Source organism: Pseudorca crassidens, chromosome 7, assembly GCF_039906515.1.
Source record: "Pseudorca crassidens isolate mPseCra1 chromosome 7, mPseCra1.hap1, whole genome shotgun sequence".
NCBI lineage: Eukaryota > Metazoa > Chordata > Mammalia > Artiodactyla > Delphinidae > Pseudorca > Pseudorca crassidens.
Window position 1 is genome coordinate 58,394,013 of NC_090302.1, and position 23,390 is coordinate 58,417,402.

Here is a 23,390-nt window from a genome sequence, read left to right on the forward strand (position 1 = left end):
GTCTATCATACAGAAATAACAACAAGATGTGAAAAGATCTGGGCTCAGTGCTGCTCATTACAGTATTATTTGTAAGAGCAAAATACGGGAAATAACTGAGCATCCATTAATGAGGATTGAGTTCATATATTTTGTGACCTCTGTAGAACAGAACAGCATCAATACTCTCACCTGTTAAAAAGGAGGCAAAACCTAATACAGTAACTTGGAAACAGGTCTATTTTTATGCAGTTAAATGGTAAAACAGGAAATTTCATGTATATGCATCTGTCTATATACCTGCTATATATTTTATCATTTAAAGAACTGTATATACATATTAAAAATTCTGGAAGGATATGCATGGAGCTCTATATGGTAGATATTTCTGGAGGGTCAAATTGGAGTAGTTATAGGAAATCGTTTACTTTTTATTTTAAATATTTCAAAAGAAGAAAAATAAGTGGTGAGATGAAGAGTAATTTTTCTTTTTTAAGTGGTTTTTTTTTTGCCTTTTCCAACTTCTGAAACTTTTCAAACACACACAAAATGTAAATAATATAATGCACAACTGTATAGCCATAACCTATGTGTAACAATTGTTAACAAGCTTATTTTCTATTTAAAAAAAATTCCTCAATAAACATAATTAAGAAATGTTGATGGGAAGGATTATAAAATGACTTGGGAATTTTTTTAACAGAGAAAAATAAAAGTTTCCTCCCAACAAAAAGAGTTCACTTTTGTTCAACATGTAACTCATCTCTCAGCCATCCTAACACATACCCAGTTCCCACTGTCTACAAAAATGTGTAAGGCTTAATAGAAGCTTCACTAAAAGCATCTTTTGTAAGTGAATCTTTTCTTCCCTTCCTCCACAGATCTTAAAGGCTTGTAAAACATTGATGAGCAGTTAATAATTCTAGAAAATTCTTCTACTACATCTCCTCTCTCATTTACTCATCTTGTCCATTTTATTCCATTACCCACTTGAGGTGATAAGTCTCACCTTAGCTAAATGATCCCTTCTTATGATCCCTTCTACACCTAGCTCTCCATTTTACATTGCTAAATCATTGGTGACACAGCAATGCTACTTCAACTGACATATTCCACACCAGTTCTGACTGTCCCCACACACCAATAACTGATGACTCAATGTTGTAAAACATACTCTCCTAAGAGATTAGGTAGTTCAGGTTCTTGCAAATACAACCTGGCTGTATACTGCCATCTGAACCTTAACAGACAGATAAATATATTCGTGGAAAATACCTACAAGCATAGGTACCTGCTTTTAATTGGGAAAGCATGAGCCTTCCTTGTCCTGTTCAGTTGCTTGAATACAGCGTTTCACAAACAGAGGGACTTGATTATCACCCCAGATTTGGTAAGTGTGCTAAAGCAATGTTTCTCTCCACACCCCACAGCCTCACAAAGATGGTTATTGGGAAAAGAACAGATTTCTCCGTCTTCACTTTGTGCCTTAGCTGAGCGGCAAGGGACAAAATTCTCACCTTTTCCTTTCCCTGACCCAGAGACAGATGTGCACTGCAATTAAGGAAAGAATTCTTTGAAGTACTTAATGTCAGAATACTGTATTTATATGAAATTTTAAATGTATGTTTCAGTATCTTTTAAATATGAAGCAGAATTTGGGGAAAAAAAGTCTGACTCTTTAAACCTAGACTCTCCAACAAGAATAAGTAACTTAAAATGTAAACAGATATTTCAGTCACAAGGTGAATATCCTTAAAGGAAAGTAGAACTAAGAATCAGTGAACTAAGCAATATGTTTCCTTTACCTTCTGAAAGACCTACTGAATTTCAAGTGATAATGTTAGTTTGACATTTTGTCATCTACAACAGACCCATCAGAAATGGAAATCAATTTGCTTTCATGAACAAGTTCTGTGCTAGGGGCTGGTTATATAAATCACAGGTTTCTGATTCCATTGAAAATCCTGGCTTCTTAATTCCCTACTTATGCACACCATTAAGAAACACTGTCAAATTTTGTAATGTTTGTGGATAATTATATCCCCAAAGGTATGCTGTATATAAAAGCACATTTCAAAAAGGGAAGGGCAAATGGTTTAAAATCCAAAAAAATAAGTAAAAATTAAAATTGTTTCCTGTGCAACACCTAAGAAAGGTGCTTTAGAATAAAAGGATCATTTTATTTCATCATCCAGGAAAGCCCTTGGTTATTCGTGAATCAGGGAGGAAGAAATAGCACAACATAGTTACTTGGTTAACAATCCCAACTTCTGATCTCATCCCGTTGGCAAGTAATTGAGGAAATTCATAGCCACTGGCTGGAATCCATCCTGGCTGAAGAAAACTGTAACGTTTCTAGGAATTTCACATTGACAGCTAGGTACAATTTTCTGTGTACACTGGTCACATTTTCAGGACAGCAGGCCACATCACAGAGCTTGGGAGGCACGTAGACTATTTCAACAAATCAGGCTTAAGCAGACTGCTTACCTGAGTACAACATAATGCTGCCTCAGTGAACAGATGTGCAAGGATCTTGGGACAGTTTCTCCTGTCCTATTCTCTTCCTCTACTAAATCCTCTCTCCTTTTTACTGTTTGCCTACTTTATTCTACTATCCATTTGAGGTGAGAAGTCTAATCTTAGTTAACTGATACCTTCTTATATACCTAGGTCCCCATTTTAATTTGGTAAAGTCATGGGTGATATAAGCTATGTCACTTCAGTTGTAACCTTCATTCTCCTTTCCAGTGACTTATATGGAATTTAGCAGGTTCTCTCTATAAATGGATCTCACATTCCCACATACATTGGGGAAATTAGATTCTTTATAGAATTCTTGAACGTGGAGGTGTCTTGGTTAAAGGCATTTATATTTCCCTACCTGCAGCCACCAGCACTCTGCTAATAATCCTTTCTACACAGTTGCCACTCATGCGTTTATGCCTGGAAACATTCTCTGATGGCGCTGGGGGTGGTGAGGGATAGCACTCCCACTGGCTCTCTTCTTTTGGGGCTACCATCGCCTTTATACTCAGCCTTTTAAATTAATTCCCATATGGGAGATTTTCGGCCATGTGAAAATTTTCTTTTACTTTTTATGCTGATGAAGGTATATCTTTTGCTTTTTAAAGAACAAAACTCATTTGAGATAGAATTTTAAAAAACAACCCACGTCTATGATGACCTGTATAGCCACATTAAAAAATGCCAGGCGTTTCTTTTAACTGAATAGTTTCTAGTTACTATGACATATCTACATGTAAGATAAAAAATACGCTAAACACAATAAACTGTGTATTTTCAATTCAAAGCAATTCACTGCGAACGTGTAGTTTAATAAAAATAGAATATCCATTGACACACAAAAAAACTTTCAAACAATTGGGGTGCAATACTACCATCAAATTTTAATCAAACAGACTGCTTAGATCAGCTCTTTAATTTTGTCCAGTATCATTAGGTATTAAGACAGTGCCACTCAGTTTTATGTTTTCACCTCTCTCTACTCTTTGTTATTTGGCATAAGTAAGATTTAGGTGAAAGAAAGTAAAATAGAGCTAGCCTTGAATTAACAATGCTGTACAAAATGCCCCTCAGCAGGAATAATATTTTTCCTCTGTTGAAGCAGTTAATGTTCTTTAATTTAAGAAACAGACATGTTTTTCTTATCCTCAGTCACTTAGTGTGTCTCCCCAGTAAGAAAGCTAAATTGGTCAGTGAGATTTAGTTTCGGTAATATTTTAAAAGATACAAATTTTTTCCTCATTTTGTTTTTCTCCCTCCCTTCCCCTTTCTTTCAGAGTAACACAGACACAAATTAATAGGGGAATCGAGAAAAAAATGTATTCTTTCCCAATGGGATGGATGAGGTAACATCCATCCATCCATCCATCCATTCATTTGCTTTATAAGATGAGAAACTGAATTCTTCTTTCCAGATAGGTGTCATGGAAAATAATCAACCATGCTAAGCCCATAAAAATGGTAGATATTCTTTTATGTATTTATTTATTTTTTTGAGGTACGCGGGCCTCTCACCGTTGTGGCCTCTCCGTTTGCGGAGCACAGGCTCCGGACGCGCAGGCCCAGTGGCCATGGCTCACGGGCCCAGCCGCTCCGCGGCATGTGGGATCTTCCCGGACCGGGGCACAAACCCGTGTCCCCTGCATCAGCAGGCGGACTCTCAACCACTGCGCCACCAGGGAAGCCCCCGGTAGATATTCTTAAGAGTATAGTTTTTCCAAAATTTGAAGGGAATTTTTTTTTTTTTCTTTTTTCCACCCCACTTCAGATTTACACAAAGAATGCAATTTCCTTTCAAGACATATGTTTTGGTGAGTCTCAAAAATAGTAGAGTAAAAGAGGAGGACAAAGAATTGTTTGAAATAAAGTGATCTATTCACCTCTCAAGGCAATATCAACGGGGCTATAAAACTTTCAGTAAACACTGTGTTATGGACAAGAGGAGTCATGCCTCTTACCTGGTGTTTGGAAATTAAGGCGCCTCAGTTCTACTGGGTCTGTTGGATGGTGTGAAGGGACCTCCTTACTGTTTGGTATGCTGCTCTTTCTAGAATCAGACTCTGCCCTCTTCCTATAGGGAGAGAATAAAAATTTAAGAGTAAGACAACCAAAAAAATGGAAAGAGATTAAAAAAAAAACAGAGTTATGCCCTTCCTAACCCCCCACCCCCCATTTTCAGGTTTAAAACTTTTTGACTTTTGTGACTTTGTTCAGGTAACTTTTTTTTTTCTTTCGGTACGCGGGCCTCTCACTGTTGTGGCCTCTCCCGTCGCGGAGCACAGGCTCTGGACGCGCAGGCTCAGCGGCCATGGCTCACGGGCCCAGCCGCTCCGCGGCATGTGGGATCTTCCCAGATCAGGGCACGAACCCGTGTCCCCTGCATCGGCAGGCGGACTCCCAACCACTGAGCCACCAGGGAAGCCCTGTTCAGGTTACTTTTTTCTCTCCTAGCCTACAGTATTTCCTCAGGTCCGAAATTTTTAAGTGGATCATCTCAAAGTCCTCCTTTATCTCTGGATTTAAATAATTCAGTGATTCTGCCTTTAGGCTTAAGGAGGTGTTGGTGAGATAGGTTTGGAAACTTGTTTAGCTTTTCTCCCTCATCCACTAGTTCTATTTGTGAGGGATAGGATAGAGTAACCCTAGTAACCAATACTAAAATTGTGGTTACCATGGGAAAAAACTCATAGAAACTACTGGGCCTCAAGCTAAACAGCTAAATCTGCCCCCCTCCTTTTCCCTTTAGGATACATGACTGGGGGCTACCAAGTGGATCTGCCCTGGATTTTCCCATAACCAGATAAATACAGTAAGTGCATTTCTAAGATTTCCAGTTAACCTAATACCTGGTAGGAGAATCAGGACCACACAAAACCAACATCCCTTTTCTCTTTTCAAATCCCAAGGAAAAAACAGTATCAGCTGGTTATGGTGTCAAGCTAACTCTCTTTGCTTAAGGTGTCATAATGTAATTTTAATAAATGTCTATGCAAGAAATGTGAGGTTTTCTCGTAAGATTTCTTTATCTTTTTTTTTTTTTTTTGCCCCCCAAACAAATAATCAGAGTAGTAGCTAGCTATTTTCTTTAAGGTTGAATTCGATTAAAAATTCACTTAACTAACGGAGAACTTTTCAAACAGTGCTTTATTCCAAATACAGATTCCAGCAATCTCCAGGCCGGAGGCATAATCCTAGCATCTCACCCCTTCTCAGAGCAAAGGCATTCTTATTTGGAGAAAGGGTGCAGCAGTATTTAGGAACTCTCCCTTTCTCTTTTTGATATGACGGTGGTACAAAAACCAACCAGGGGATGAAGCGCAGATTGATGTGCAGGGAAAGCACACTTGATTTGCTCAAGTGCAATGCCTTCAGCAAAACATCCTCAGTGGAATGAATATTTGGGGGTGAGTCCTGTTAGACACCTTGCTCTCTCAGAACCTTGGATTAACCTGTCTCAGGCTTCTCTCTTTCCACCTAAAAGAAGTGTCAGGTATAGCCTTATGACAGAGCATACTGCCAAGCCCTACTACCAATCGGAGGAAAGCAGTGAGTTGGAGGCATGCCAGAGGTACTGGCAGCTCCAGTTACATGGAGTGGAAAATGAGAAGGAAAGGAAAAGAAGAGATGGAGAACTGGTCCGAGAGATATGAGAAGGAAGAGAAAAAGGGTCTAGGAAGACAATGGGAAAGAAGGATATGATGACCACTTTCACAATAGAAAATGTCACCGTGTTTATGCTGGGGGTATGTGCCTCACAATACAGAGAGACGTTTTACTCTCGAAGATGCAGAATCTAAATGGGTTAATGAAACACCGCCGAGTGTGGCCAATCAATCCCACGTGTGACAAACATATGGTTGGTCTTCTCCAAGTAATCCCAGTGGCCCTTTTCAGGTTTGGGTCTTTTCACACAACTTGGCACATGGCTTTACTGATGTGCCAGATCCCATGACTGAAAACTGGATTTTTATCCCTTTTTCAAAATGGCTCTACAGTCTTTCTTGCAGGATTACGGAAACCACATGAAGAAATATCTGGGCAAGGAGACCCTCCCTCCTGCAGATATTGTGGGACACCCTCCTTATCTTCCTTTGTGCTGAGGCCAGGCTGAGTGATGTGAGACACAGGGAAAGAAAGAATACTCTCTAAAGACATTTACTCAGTTTCTCTGGCGCCAGGAAAGTTGGAAATGCCATCTTGTTGCCCGACGAGTCTCGGAAAGCCCAGAGCGTGGGGACTGAAGTTACAATTCATAATCGTAATAAATGGGAGGGGTGTCCTGACATTTAATAACTAACAAACATCTCCCTCACCTAATCTGTCCAAGTAAGATAATCTCCAAGAACTCAGACTGACTCCAGAAGTCCTAGCCAGCTAGGAAAAGCAGCTGTTTAAATTTTATTTTGCTTCATTTAGTTTTGATGATGACAACATGGGTAATTCCGGCTGCCCACACTCTTTATCGCATTATTTTTAAACAGAAATGTGTTAAAATGTTTGTTTTCCAACAAAGAATTTCTAAGGAAGATTTGCAAGATGAAGAGTTTGGTCATCATCAGTAACAGTGGTCATTTTTAAAAACTGAATTTACTGTTGCAAGGTACTAAATGGTGTATAATGATCTAAATTAGTCCCAACAGGAACGTAAGGAGTAACTTTTTTTTTTTTTTCTGGTAAGTTTTCAGAGGTCTCATTATTCTCATTTTCGTCTACTGATAGAAAAAAAGCAACAAATAGTGACTTGAACCAGATTCTGAATTTTGCCTCGCTGTTTTCTTTTTTCTATTAGGATTATAAAGCCCTAGGGTAAGTTTATTTCTCACAGTGAGAAGTATCTACCACGTGCAGGGGTTATCTGGGTGAAAAGAAAATAGAAGATCACATGACATTTCAGATATGGCAGAAACTGCTAATACCATAAAAATATGTGGTTTTTTGAGGGCTGTGAATACTGTACAACAAAAATGCTGCTCTGTGGTCTAAGCGGGGTTTTATTTTCACTTATTCTCACCTGGTTCTTATCTACAGGTAAAGTGGGGAGCAAAAACAAAAGGATGATCTTGTGGCAGATCATATACATCTATTTACTTGGAACAAAGATATTCAGACATACGAGTACAGGCTTTTGGAAGAAATATATTTATTTGAATATTCATAGAGATGTCAAAGAAATCAATTCGGACACTTAACGATTCTGACATCATTAAGAATGGAACCCCAACTCTACGACTATTGGTGTGAATCTCCTTGGGTAAGTCAACTACAAACCTTCTTAATTTCTTCACTTATAAAATAGAGAAGGAGTGTTAAAAGATGATATCTAAATTGTGGCCCATTTCTCTCGTTTTAATAGAACAAGAAGGTAGTGATGAAATTGTGAAATGAGGACAGTGTTCTAATGAGAGGTGGATCTCTGATCTCTGAGTGTATTAACTAGATTCAAAGTGTTTTGACTTTGGGCTAGAAAAACTATTTTGCATGTGTTTTCTGCTGGATTGATGGCAAGCACACCTTCTCAGAGATAGTCTGAGTTTCCTGCCAGTGAAAGTGTAATAAGTGATTTTAGGGACAATAATACAGCAGTAATTCTCAAACTTTGGTATGCATCGGAGTCGCCTACGAGGGCTTGTTTAAACGGCAGGCTGCTGGACCAACTCCCAGAGTTTCTGATTCAGTAGTTCTGGGATTTGGGGGAGCCAAGAATTTGTGTCTCTACCAAGTTCCTAGGTGACGCTGATGCCACTGCTGCTTGTCCAGGGGCCACTCCCAGAGAACCCCTGTAATACAACATTGGGAGGGAGGCGGGTTAGAGGAGCATTGAGATCCTTTTCTTAGTTTAATCAGGAATTCATATATAGACATCTAGGTATGTGTTAGAAAGCTGCAGGGTTAGCTTCGACTGACCAACAAATAAGCAGTATAGGGATTATTATTGTTATTATTACTAGTATTATTCAAGGCTGGAAGACAGGGAAAATAATTTGGAATTAAATATAAGTTTTCACTAAGGCACTGACATCAACATTAGCAGGGTGTGAGAATGCTAGTATTCCTATACACAGTGTCTTGAGATCAAACTTTCAGTAAAAACAAAAGAAAAATGGCTTACATTAACACATACAGATGCTCATTTAACCTTGACTACAAACAAAACTCAGACTGGTTTTAGTACCTTCTAAATTTGGCTTTAAATACTCTAGTCTTCATATATAGACAAACTATTTCCCCCCAAATCATTTTAATATCAAAATTATTTTATATATCTAGGCTTCGTCCATCTTCCCCTTGCCAGTTGCATCTTTTATATCCAACCTCCACCCTCGCCCCCTCAATACCTCCAAAGTCTACCCGTATCTTTTTTTTTTTTTTTGGACTGAGCATGAAAGGGGTTCTCTATTCCTCACCTGTCAGGTTTACTGCTCCATTTTAATGCAGCAAAGAAAGAAAAAGAAAGGCTAAATGTTAGTTGGCCAATGGTAACAAGAGTAACCATGACAACCAAGATTTAACAGTGCTCAGAATCAGGGATATATAACACATTAGAAAATGATAGCATATAAAAATATTTAAAGGCCTCTAGACATGAAGCAAATGGAAGACATGAGCGTACATGGCTAAGCAAAACATTTGTGTGTGTGTGTTAGTGTCAGACTCGCTTTTATTCATCAATCCACAAAACACTGCCACAATTAATTATATCGCAGGAAGTGTTTGATGGTAGAGATATAATTTGATTTTTACAAAACACGCCATGAGACAACTGCTACTGTACTTAATGGGAATGTGACCTCATTCCATATAAGAAATTTAGTTCATTTAAGAATCTTCAGTTAAGAGATACAGTATTCCTTTAATGATTTAAAACACCTGCAAATTGCATTGACCTGCACAGAAATCTGCACAATTGCATAATACACCACCAGATTACGAAAGTGGCAGAAATGATTTCTTCAAACACCTTTTGACAAGTAAGGTGATCGTAAGTTTTTTCTTTCTAGTAAAAGATTAAATACATTTTCAGTTTTGGAAAATATAATATTCATCATTATAGATCTACAGAGCATGACCCATTTATATAGCTGTGCTAATCCAGAAAAGTATTTTTATTACCGGCCACTGACATGACAGGTATTTTCCTAGTCACAGAGGCGCTGCTGTCTGTGAACACCTGCAGCTCATTCTCATAGACACTTTCACCTGTGATAATATGTGTATTGTTTAACCATGTCCTTTGGGCAGAGAGTATAACCTTCACCTGAAGAGAATTCATCTAAACGGTCTTCATGTTGAGGCAAATTGCAAAGTGTTTAGGGAGTTCTCAAGTGCGAAAAATAAAGGTGCCAGGTCCACTTCAATGCGAATGACATAATACACACCCATATTGCTGGAGGATCTGGCTTTAAGGCAATCCAGTCCATTTCTTTTCAAAAATACAAAGTCCACATTTAAATTGTACAAACACACACATACAAAGTGAATAATGAAAATGATATCAAACACACAGGTTCTTCTTTTTATTCTTAAAATAATTTAGCTGGTTGCACCAGGCTTGTAAAAATTCCTACCAATGTCCTCAGCTTGCTTAGTTTTAATCCGTGAGGTCATCAGTGAATCAGTTGTAGGAAAAGCTATTCCTCTGAGAGGAAGAGAAATACCTAGTGAACTGCCAGTTCTGTATACGAAAAGGCTGTTGAATATTAGGATGAACCAGTGCATGGCGTGCGCTTCACTCCCTCTGCCACAGCAATGTCAGCCTTACTGCACACATGGGTACATAGCTGGTACCAATATCTAAGTTTGAATTCTTTTGGAAGTGGTGTATTTAAATTACAGGCTGAGGGTTTCATTACAGCTCTTGCCAGTCAAGATGAACATGATAAGCAGTGATGGAGTAAACAAGAGGAGGGAACTGAGTGTATCACTATTGGACTTGTGTAAATTTGATTATTCAGTAGTCCCCTGTACCATGCACTCTACCGGGCACAAGGAATACAATGAGGAATAAGACGGAGTCCTTGACCTACAGTTTAGTGGGGGGAGAAAGCCAAGAAAATGGGCAATGGCAGTGATGGGGTAGGTTCTATAATATAGAGAAGTAGAAAGTGCTCTAAGAGCGTACAGCAGGGGACCCTAAGGCAGCCTGAACTGGTACAGCACAGAGGACATGAGGAGGACAGTCACTCAGAAAGGCTTTCATTTAGTAAGCGGATCTTAGCTTAGCTTATTTCTAAAAGGTGAGTTAGGTTTTGCCAGGCCAGGAGGAGTGGAGTGAGAGGAAAGGCTTTCCAGGCTTAGGGAAGGCATTGCCCAGAGCGGGGGGGCGTGGCAGCCTATTTCTTCATAGCATCTCAGAATAGTCTGGACTGCATTGCTTTCTTTGATAACACCTTGGAAATATACGTAGGGTTGATACAAAAAGACGACTTAAAGAGGCAGAGCCCACAGGGAGCCAACGTTGGATCTGGGAAAAGGTGAAAAAGCTGAAGTCTGTATTTTAGTCACAGCTACCTCATGGTCTTCACACACAAACTAAACATCTTGGGGTGGGGATGGAAATTATTTACTCTCTACAGTGTCCACCCACATTAGACTATTACTATTCAAGAACGTGAATTTGGTCTAGACCATGCCTTAGCGCTTTCCAACCTCCTAATCCATTTTTTTTTTCCTTCCATACTACACGGTAAATACTTCTCAGCCATCTTGAAATGCTTTTCGTAGAGTCAGTCAGGTTAACATTTTATTTTAAGAATATTTTCTCTAGGAATAATTCCTGGACAGTTTTAGAACCAGCGACTGAAAAGCCTTACATGTGTAGCAGATGTGCAGGGTAGATGAACATCAAAGAGCATTCAATTGCTTTATGGATTCTTTTTTCTTTGTAGGGGAGGATAGATGAAGGGCACCATGGCGTCATTTAGAAAACTTACACATGCACTGGAGGCAGAAATAATATAGTATTAATTCTGTTACTTGGTTTTTTTTAGGTTCTCAGATTAAAAAAGTCAGTCAATTATCTAATCTACATACTTATTTTCTAAAAGTGAAGAAACCGAGGCCAGGAGTGGTAGCATGACTTTCTACCCCATTTAGCCAGCTAGTCACAGAGCTGGGACTTGAACTCAGGTTTCTTGCTTCCTAGTTTAGTATTTTTCTAAACTTTGCTACCTCTTCTCTCTGCAGTTTAAATTGTTAAATCGTTGTATGTATCACATATAGAGTACCGGATTTCCAAAAATTCCTAGTGCAAGGAAATTAACACTAAAGACCTACCAAACACGTTTTACTATTCTGATGGCCCTCTAGGCCCTTACAAAGGCTCCGTGACATGTTTTGTCATTGATTGATTATCAATATATTTATTATAGTTTTCAAATGATTAAATTTAAAACAAAGTCAAATGAATAGAATGTGAAAGTGTGCTCTTCCATTTTAACATAATTAATAGGGATAAGTAAGTCTCAAAGTCTCCTCGGAGAGCTCAGTGAAATGTATTTGTTTATATGGACGAAGCATCCACAGCTACAGACCCATTCCTAACACAAGTAGTCTTGTAAACAGGTGTGTATTACCAACAGGATATATGTGCGTCACCAATATTTTATACTCATTCCCGACTCAAAGTATTATTTGCACACGGGAAGTGAAATAATACTTTAAAAATAATAATGCTGATAATAATAATACATTCCATTCTGAGTCATTACCAGTGACCTATGTATAAACTGAAAGGCACCTAAAAAGAGGGCTATAGTGTGTTTGTTTGTTATATAATTTTCTTTGCTCAGGATCCAAGCTATTAAAGACACTATTCATTGCCTGCAGAAGATTTCCTCTTGAACTGTTTCATGATGATCAGGAAGGACATTGTTGGGTCTACTTGAATTTCAAGTCAGGAATGTTCTTTACTGCTGAAGCAAGCATTTCTATTTCAGAAATGCTTCATGGGCTTTCAGATGGTTAGCTAAATATACTGAGCATTCGAGGATGTGTGCATTTCCCAACAATTGCATTAGACGATGCTTACGTGTGCACACACTGAAATGCAACTTCAACAGTCATAAAAATCTTTAAATACGATGCCTCTTTTTGCAGGATTAGGAAAAATTATAACTGAGTTTATTTTTTTCAAGCACGTGTGGACAAAGAAAACTTTAAAAGGATTTCTAGCGGGTTGGCCAAAAAGTTCGCTCGGGGTTTTCCAGATGAAAGCCCCGAGCGAACTTTTTGGCCAACGCACGCATGACTTAATGATAGCCGGACAGATTCACCACTTTAAAAAAGGTAAGCATCTTGTTCATTTTGAGTAATCACACAATGTCACGTGATATGATCTAGAACTGCAACTGTCAGCCACCAGTTGTCTTCTGGTCTGACTCCCACAGCAGGATGTTACCACTTAAATGAATGTTTCACAGAAAACAATTAGAATTCTCTTTTTACTTTTTTCTTCTTGTATTCTCTCCTGGTAATAAGTGCGGTACCTGAACAGCAAAGCTGTTGCTTGGACTCGGACTCACATAGGATCTCTTACTGTTCTGGAGTATGTGGGACCTCGCACTTCCTGCCCTTTAGCTCTTACGTAAGAGAGAAGGGATCAAATACAACAGCACACTGATAAGATACAGACTGGGATGGGAAGATTGAAACCATCAACTAAGATGTTTGGGCCTGTCAAGCACTTGCTTTTTCAGCTATTATTTTATGGAGTGGACAATTTGAGTGATGGCAGTGATCGGGAAGAATAATGATGGATTTATTTTTATTAATTCTAGAAAGGATAGGCGATTTAATGGGCTATGGTATGAACTTCTTTAACTAACTTGTCCTTTTTTTCTCAACTCTGGAATAGAATGGAATACAGCCTCATAAGAGAGAGTTTTTCAAGGGAGAAGTGTCTGTCTTGAAAAGTATGTTTTTGAGTCAAAAGAAGAGCTTATGAAAAGAGAGCTCTTCCAAGAACATAAGAACAAAGGAATGCAGGTAGGAATAATTAATGTAAACCCAATGAAGAGAGATATACGGGTGGGGAAAAAGAGATAATGAAAATAAGATATCTTGTCAGATTAAACATGTGAGCAAGCATCAAAATGAAGACATTCTCATCTAATTTTGAAGGTCAAGGTTATAGTGAGGGAAGAAGAGAGAAAAACTATCTTGCAGTAGAAGGAAGAGAGTAACTTCACAGTGGCATTCCGACAGATGACACACTACAAAGGAAACAGATTAAAGGTTCATGAAAATAAAATTTGGAATGGAAGAAAAGAAAAATTGATATAAAGGGAGAGAGAGAATTCAGAATTCAGTCATTCTACATGTTTAAGAGAGCAGATGTTAATTGTTAAAATTTTATACATTATTGTATTTTTTAGGTCAGAAAGGATTAAGGGGAAGAAGAATTACTCACGTCTTCTATCCAACTGCTTAAGCAGTGCCCTAGGGGACGAAATCTTGCTTATGTGTAATGGAGGCAGAAATGGGATTGACAAAAGTGGATGAGAAAACACGGGTAAATGTGGGTTATTTGCATCCCACCTGTGGTCAGACACTAAATCATATGGATACGTGGGGGTATCAAGACTAAGGTTATATTTTTTCTAAAGGAAAATGGTACCTTGCGTTTCCTCTTGGACACAAATGGGAAAGGGAAAAGTTCATCCTCTTCCTATCTTTTCCTTCTTTGCTCTTCAATTTTTAGCCACTTTTGCTAACTTTTGAAAATAGCCACGGGGGTGGGGGGAGGGCAGGGAATCTCAGCCGACAAGCAAGTTAGTTAGACTTATGAACTGGACGCAAATGTGCCAACTTGATCTGAAACAATCCAGTGTGCACTTCCTTGGGACTATCTGCTTGCGAATGTAGTAACATCTCAGCTGTCATGCAAAGCGCTCATTCTGCATAAGTAAGTAAGTATCTCAGAAGATGGAGGCTGGGATCTATGCCTGCTGGGCAACAGAGTCTATACCACATGGTGAATGAGATTTTAAATAGCTGAGTCTTTACGTTTTGTTCTAACGCTAATGGACACCGTTTTGTCCAGTGATTATTGGAAGTATTTCTACTAAGATCAACCACACAATGACCCTAGAAGGATAATAAAGTCTTTGCAATAGAAATATGGGGCAAACCTACCTTTTATAAAGAAGAATAGCTATGACAATGCAGATGATAAAGACCACTGCAAGGACAGGACCTACAACCCAGATCAAGCCTTCTTCTTCGTCTGTGATTGGCTGTGGATCCAAATCCATTGACACAACAGGATCAGAGTAAGGGCTGGTTGCATACATCTTCTGAGGAAAAACAGAATCTGTGTTAGTTAGTTATAAAATAATGCCTTTCTAGAAAGTATCTTGAGCATTAGAACATCGTGGATTTGATAATAAGAAGTGTGTAAAATAAAAAAGGAGGGGAGAGAAAGGAAGAAAAAAGAGGTTTTGTAATCGAAATTTCCTTTAAAGGATTTTACAATAAAATCATTTTTGATGGTATAAATTACTCCATAGATACTTTTTCACTGGGATCTATATGTGGCATATTAAATGATCTTATGAAGTATAAGGACCAGTCAATTAAGCAGTCACAAAATGTTCAATGAGCATTTACATCGTGCCAATGTGTTACATGCAATGAGAAAAATACAAAATAGTATCGTTCCAGCCATTAAGATATCATCACTCACTCAGCTGAGACCAAATTAGAAGAAAGTAAACATTTATACAGCAAATTATCGGTATTGCATTAAATTATGTAAGTAGTCCTACGTACTGCACCTTTGTAAGAAAATGAAGGCCAAAATCTACAACTGCAAAAGAAAAGTCCAGTGTTCAAATTATAACTGCAACACGCATGAAAGTGATAATGATATGGCTTTTTAGAAGATAACATTTTGAGAACTTACTTAAAAGGATTTAGCATATCTATTTAATTTTATTACAGTACTGCTCAGAGGTTGGTATAACAGAAAAGGAAAACCTTAAATACACTGTTTGTGGGAATGTAAATTGGTACAGCCATTATAGAACACAGTATGTTGGTTCCTCCAAACATTAGAAATAAAAGTACCATATGACAAATCCCACTCCTGGGTATACAGCCAAAGGAAAGGAAATCACTGACTCAAAGATACCTGCATACCTGTGTCCTCTGCAGTATATTCACAATATCTAACACATGGAAGCAACGTAAGTTTCTTTTTATGGATGAATAGATACATGTGGTTTTCTATATACACAGATACATACATACACACACAATGGAACATTATTCAGCCATTAAAAGGAGAAAAAAAGGAGAAAATCCTGCCATCCGCGATGACATGGATGAATCTGGAGGGCTTTATGCTAAGTGAAATAAGCCGGACAGAGAAAGACATATATTGTATGGTTACAAGAAGAATGAGTTCTGAAAATCTAAAGTGCAGCAAGGTGACTATAGTGAGTGACACAGAACGGTATACCTGAAAGTTTCTGAGAGTAGATCTTAAACATTCTCACCATACACACGAAACAAACAGTTAATTTTCTTGATCTTGGTAATCACAGAGTCTGTGTATACAGAACTATATAAAATCATCACATTGTGCATTTTAAATATGTGCCACTATATTTGGCAATTATTCCTCAATAAAGCTGCAAAGATAGATATATATGGAAAGTCACTTGGTGAATGAAGGGACTGCATATGCATGAATTGTTTCTGTAATATCTTGTTTTTTTCTGTCCTATTTTAGACCCGCTCAGAAAAATATTCTCGTGACTGTGCCTCTCTTTAAAATACTATTTTTCCCACTAGAGACCAGTCCACATTCACGAGCTGCCCCACATGTCTTAAGAACAAACAAACAAACAGCTCACAGCTCAATAACAAAAAAAAACAAACAACCCAATTAAAAAAACAACCCAATTAAAAACTGGGCAGAAGACCTAAATAGACATTTTTCCAAAGAAGACATACAGATGGCTAAAAGGCACACGAAAAGATGCTCAACATCACTAATTATTAGAGCTGCAAATGAAAACTACACAGTGAGGTGTCACCACACACGGGTCCGAATGGGGCCATCTTCAAAAAGTCTACAAATGCTGGAGAGGGTGTGGAGAAAAGGGAACCCTCTTGCACTGTTGGTGGGGATGTAAATTGATACAGCCACTATGGAGAACAGTATGGAGGTTCCTTAAAAAACTAAAAATAGGACTACCGTACGACCCAGCAATCCCACTACTGGGCATATACCCCGAGAAAACCATAACTCAAAAGGACACGTGCACATGTGGATGATCCTCAGGTCCATCCACCCCCTTTCCAGTCTCACACAACCACATTTCTCATTACCTCATTCATGTTCCCCCAAACCGTATCAAGAATTTCTTCCTTCCTCTAACAGTCTCCACTGCTGCTAGAGTTATCCTAAACTGCGTCCGGAACACCTTCAGGAGGCTCTCTAGGGATTCCTAAATAAAAGCTAGACATCTTAGCACGATTCTTAAGGGCCTCCACAATTTTGTTTGAAACTTTCTTACCACATATAACATGTTCCATCACAATAGACTTCTTGCTGCTGCTACCAAAATGCTCTATTCTCTCTCTTTACTTTAACCCTCTCACAAGTTCCACGACATTTAGCTCCCGCAATCCGACTCCAAGGCCTCACTTAAATTTTGCCTCCACTGAAGCTGCCTCTCCTTAACCGGAAATAATCGGTCATTTCACAAAATGTAGGTAAAAGTCATTTTAACAATTTGAAGTTATTTGTTCCTTAATGGTAGTGGCCAGGCTCTATTTTGGTTTTTCATTTGTGTACATGCCTTATCTTCTTCAATGAAACTATAAACTCCTTGAAGGTAAAGATTTATATACAGTTTGTATGCTTAAAGCAGCAAGTACAGAACTTTGCATTTAGTGGGTTCCCAGAAAATCTCTGTTGAATAAAATAAAATGCTCATTTTTTTTCAAATGGCTGACATTATTAAAGCACGAGAGAGTATACTCATTTTTCCACTATCGGTAAATATGTTTAATTATTTTCAGTCTGCATTTTTAAACAATTAGCGCATATATTCTGCTTTAAGTAGGACAAGCTCAGCAGTCAATCTGGAGAACACATGCCCACGAAATGCCTGTATGCTATTCTCCCTTTCCATTTTCCTCACTATGTCCAGGAAAGAGATTGAGCAGACTTTTGGATTTTCTAATGCATCTAAAGAATACAAAAACTCAATACGTTTCTAACCTTCTTAGGGGCTGATTTAAAAAAAACAAAACAAAAAAGATATGTACAGTGTAAGGATTTACACAAAGGGCTTAGCAAATACACTCTATGTGCAAGAAACATGATTCTTTTATATAATTAATTGTTTGTTTTGGTTTAAATTTTCCCCTTTCCATTTTGTAGGTCACACTCAAATTGTTTGGGAGACTTAAGTAAGCAAAACTCTCTGATTTGAAATTCTTTACCAAGAGCCTTTGAGATAATAATCTTGGTTAGCCAAGATGGAAATCTAAGCAGAGGTTTTTCCCAAAGTACATAGATTTCCAACCCAAATCAGGAAACAGAGACATGTGAAAATGAAAAGAAAACAAAACAGTAAAATGATATCAGCCTTATGAAAAGTAGAATTTGTTCAGTATGTGGGAGTAATGGAAAAGATTAAACGTTGGGTCATTCTAAACCAGTCCTTTGATATTCTTAATGAGGCAGTTAATTGGGGAAAAGCTCATGTCTTTGCGGGGGGAAGGGGGATATTTTCTGTATGCAAATTATCATCCCACCCTTGGAGTGGTTAGCCACTTTAACAATCACTCTTGAAAATCTGAGGTTTACAAAAGACTGTATCACTACGAGCATTATACTAGCTGGGTACAAGTCTATAAATGCTGGCATGAACACACATAGGAAACATAAAGGAAATACTGTTAGCTTTGACAGCGATGTTGAAAAAGATGATGGAGAAAAGGGACAACTTAGACAATACATATTTGGGAAGAAATCCTAATTATATAATTAATGAAACAGTGAGATGACATACTAAGGGAAGAGGTAAACTATTCATCAATGGTGATACATTTCAACACTAGTTGAAATGTATCAACTAGGTGAAATGTCTGTTAGAAACCAGAGTCTCTGACAGTGCATGATCTGATGAGATTCCATTTTTGCTGGATTCTCTGATCTATCTCAGTGCTCTGAACGTGCTTTCGGAAATGTCCTAAAGCTATTTAAAGAAAATTTCTTTCAAATATCTAAAAGTCATTAAAAAAAAGATAAGATGGTTCCAACATTCCATTCCCTTGATGTTCTGCCTTAAAACCTTCAACTAGGAAGAGAAAGCACATCCGTGCATTAAAATTCCAGGAAGCCCATCACTTTGTTTTCAAATGACATCCTGTGCACACACACAAAAAAAACAGGCAGAAAGGCTGCCTTTGTGTTTTGATTTTCCACGAGGGAATTCCTTCAGTCATTTGAAGAGAAGCCCCACTGTACATGCTAACACCTGATGTGGAGAAATCTTTGATATATCTCACACTTCCTATACCGGGGAAGGGACTGGCTCTATCTAGTTGCCACACCTGTCAGTTTTAAGCCCCATTAGAAAGGTATAGTTTTGAATATGTATATTAAATGTTAATGTGAACCGCCACTTCAAAATCTACCTCCCTCCCATCTACAATTTCTCGCCCTCTCTCTCTCCCTCTCCCTCTCTCTCTGTTTTTAACATTCAAAGCGACTGATGTGCAGAATGACATAAGAGCAAGATGAATTACATAAAAGAAGACAACTTATTATTTAGAGGACCTTAGGAATTCTCTGTTTTATTGAATTGTTTTCTAACTTTCTTGGCTTTTCACTGATAAAGTCCCTGGTAAATTGCTATGATTTAAAACCCAGGCTATGCTTGCCTTTTCCTAGATAGAACTTCCCTTGAATCTGGGCAGAAAGCACTATGGGTTCACTGGTAGTTACAGGAGAATAAAATACATACAATCACCCCCCCCATCAATATTTTCAAATACTTGGAAATTAACTATGTTTAATCTCAGAGCTTGTTAGTTACTATTGTAATCACACAGGCTAAGATCTACTAGGTATTATGCAACATACCTAATATTAAACATATATTTGAAAACAGTCATTTTAAGAGGATGAGGAAGGAGACGAGCAATGATGGCTGTCACCCTCCTATCCAGATGTGGGTCACATCAAAAGGTCTTAAGAACCATGCCCCTATAAAAAGCATCCAAATTGGAAAGAAAGAAGTAAAACTGTCATTATATGCAGATGACAAGTACTATATATAGAAAACCCTCAAGTCTCCACCAAAAATATTATTAGAACTAGCAAATACGTTCAGTAAAGTTGCAGGTTACAAGATTAACATACAGAAATCTTGCTTTTCTATACACTAATAATGAACTATCAGAAAGAGAAAGCAAGAAAACAATCCTGTTTAAAATTGCATCAAAAAGAATAAAATATCTAGGAATAAACTTAACCAAGGAGGTGAAAGACCTATACTCTGAAAACTATAAAACATTGATGAAGAAATTTGAAAATGATAAAAAGAAATGGGAAGATATTCCAGGTTCTTGGACTGGAAGAATTAATATCGTAAAATGTCCATACTACACAAGGCAATCTACAGATTCAGTGCAATCCCTATCAAATTACCCATCACATTTTTCCCAGATCAAAAACAACACTAAAATTTATATGGAACCACAAAAGATTCTGAAAAGCCAAAACCATATTGAGAGAAAAAGAACTAAGCTCGAGGAATCATGCTCCCTGACTTCAGACTATACTATGAAGCTAGAGTAATCAAAATACTATGGTACTGGCACAAAAACAGACACACAGATCAGTGGAAAAGAACGGAGGCTCTAGAAATAAACCCATGCACCTATGGTCAATTATTCTACTACAGAGGAGGCAAGAATATACAATGGAGAACAGACAGTCTTTTCAACAAGTGGTGCTGGGAAAGCTGGACAGCTACCTGTAAAAGAATGAGATTAGAACATTCCCTCACACCATGTACAAAATAAACTCAAAATGGAATAAAGACCTAAATGTAAGGCCTGAAACCATAAAACTCCTAGAAGAGAGCATAGGCAGAACATTCTTTGACATAAATTGTAGCAATTTTTTTTTTTTGGATCTCCTAAGGCAAAAGAAATAAAAGCAAAAAACAAAAAATGGACCTAATTAAACTTAAAAGCTTTTGCACAGCAAAGGAAACCATCAACAAAGCAAAAAGATAACCTACTGAATGGGAGAAAAATATCTGCAAATGATGTGACCAATAAGGGCTTAATATCCAAAATATATAAACAGCTCATACAACTCAATATCAAAAAACCAGACAACCCAACTAAAAATGGGCAGAAGTCCTGAATAGACATTTTTCGAAAGAAGACATACAGACAACAGGCATGTGAAAGGATGCTCAACATCTCTAACCATCCAAGAAATACCCATCAAAACCACAGTGAGATATCACCTTAAACCTGTCAGAATGGCTATCATCAAAAAGACCACAAATAACAAATGTTGGCCAGGATGTGGAATAAAGGGAACCCTTGTACACTGTTGGTGGGAATGTAAATTGGTGCAGCCACTATGGAACACAGTATGGAGGTTCCTCAGAAAACTAAAAATAGAACTACCATATGATCCAGCAGTCCTACTCCTGAGTATGTATCTGAAGAAAATAAAAACGCTCGTTTGAAAACATACAGGTACCCCAATGTTCATAGCAGCATGATTTACAATAGTCAAGATATGGAAACCACCCAAGTGTCCGTTAACAGATGAATGAATAAAGAAAATGTACATATATGCAATGGGATATTACTCAGCCGTAAAAAAAGAATTATGCTATTTGCAACAACATGGATGAACCTAGAGAGAATTATGCTTAGTGAAATAAGTCAGAAAAAGACAAATACTGTATCACATCACTTATACGTGGAATCTAAAAAATAAAACAAACCAATGTGTATAACAAAACAGAAACAGACTCACAAAGAACAAACTAGCGGTTACCAGTGGGGAGTGGGTTAGGACAAGAGAGGGGTGTGGGATTAAGAGATACAAATGCCAAAACAAAAAACAAACAACAACAAAAAGAACCATGCCCTATCAATTTGGCACTTCATAAACTAGATGTCCATCTAAATTTCCTGTCATTAGGGACACAGCCTTACTCGTAACGAAATCTCAAGCAGATTACTCAGCAGTGTTCAAAGAGTAGGCAGCCTGTTACCACATCTAAGTTAGCGGAATCTCTTGAGAAATAATTAGGGTGCATGTACCTATGTATCCCCAAATGACCAAATTCTGGTGAAAAATGTATAAGAATACCATAGGAAATTAGATGGACGCCATCATAATTAACTTACAGACTCTGCGTGTTCCATCACTGCTAACACAAAGAAGACATATTCTTGACCACTTTGGAGTTGCTTGTTTGTAAATCCACCATAATGTTTTTCATCCCCCAGGGTGAACTCAGTGGGAAGGACATCAAAGTGAGCGGCAATATATGGCTTCAATTCAACTTCTCTCCCATAACGGATGCTTCTGCGTTTCCTAGATATCTCTTTAAGCAGCTTAAGGAAAAAAAGTCGGAAACAGAGAAAGAAATGTAAACAACAATAACCCAACTTAATGACAATTTAATGGGAGAAATTAACTCAGGGCTGGGAACAACCCAAATACAGTGTGTCCACAATACGCGTAGTATGTCAGCATTACTAAATCTCAGTCTCTGTCTTCCAAAGGTAAGGCACTGAATTGCAATTGCAAGGCTCAGGCTGTAAACACTGGACGATTAGATCCTTTACTGGTAGTTCAACATCACTGTCCACTCTAATGAAATCCTCTCAAAGGACAAGAATGCATTATAACTTGTCTGTGGAAAAAAATCAGCTTGATTCACAAAAGCCCGTCATGCAGGCTTTATCACTTATTATTAAACAAGTAGTACCCTCAGATAAAGCCATCAAAACGTTCAAAGACCAACTTTTTGGAGAGATTAGTACCATTTTAGATTACTTTTAGTAATGAGATAACTTGTATGATGTATATCCCCTCAAATCAGCAGAAATAGAATCTGATGACCAATTTTTAATTGACATTTTAAATAGACATGGTCACTTATTTAACGATTTCTGGCTTGACTTGGTTCCTTGATTAACCATTTGGGATAAAATGGTAAAATTCCTTGCATTTATCATGGCACCGAGTTTTTCTGGAGCTAATAGCTCTCTGGAGATGTTGAATTATCTTGCCAGGCAATAAAGGCAGGGTAGAGAAAAAATAATTTTAATATTACACTGAAGAAAACAAATATAAACATGTACACACAGAAATCCTTCATGTATTTCTAAAAGAAAAAAAGTACAAATTATGGTTTGATACTCTGTTGCTTTGCATTCACTCTTATTAGGAGAAACTCACGTTAATGATATTTCATGACAATTTCAAAATGATGTTTAAGTTATCTCTGTCTGCTTCCATTAAATATTGGTATTTTATAGGGCTTAACAGAGAAAAAGACGTTTATAGCAGTCTGAGATGCCTTTTGATGTAAGGGACAACTTAACTGGTGTTTTGAAAGAATTCTGATTTGTTTTACTATCTCTATAGAAAAGACTATCTGAGAACCTGGTGCAATGAAGGCCAGGCTTCTGTAATAATAACGGCTGCAGACTGTATATATGGCAAATACCAAATCCTTACGTTAGGAACCTGATGGTAAACTACAGTCTCTTCAACACAGAATGTACATGTGCTCAGCTGGTCAAAATTATAACTTAAAAATGTAAAAAATCACCCTCTTGGTTATATAGATAATTTGTGCCCATGTTATTGAATACTT

At 37.8% G+C, this 23,390-nt stretch overlaps 1 protein-coding gene across 35 annotated transcripts in view; it reads right to left on the reverse strand.

Moving 5' to 3' along the window:
- PTPRD (protein tyrosine phosphatase receptor type D) overlaps positions 1-23,390 on the reverse strand; it is a 2,145,367-nt gene that overhangs the window by 121,338 nt on the left and 2,000,639 nt on the right. For 17 of the 35 annotated variants that reach the window (XM_067744358.1, XM_067744357.1, XM_067744348.1 and 14 more), the window contains 4 exons: positions 21,910-22,119; positions 14,638-14,798; positions 8,910-8,924; positions 4,464-4,576 (listed from right to left, as the gene is read on the reverse strand). In XM_067744358.1, coding sequence (XP_067600459.1) covers positions 4,464-4,576; positions 8,910-8,924; positions 14,638-14,798; positions 21,910-22,119 — 499 coding nt within the window. The remainder of the gene's footprint in view (positions 1-4,463; positions 4,577-8,909; positions 8,925-14,637; positions 14,799-21,909; positions 22,120-23,390) is intronic. The other 18 variants (XM_067744354.1, XM_067744353.1, XM_067744367.1 and 15 more) reach the window with 5 other exon arrangements.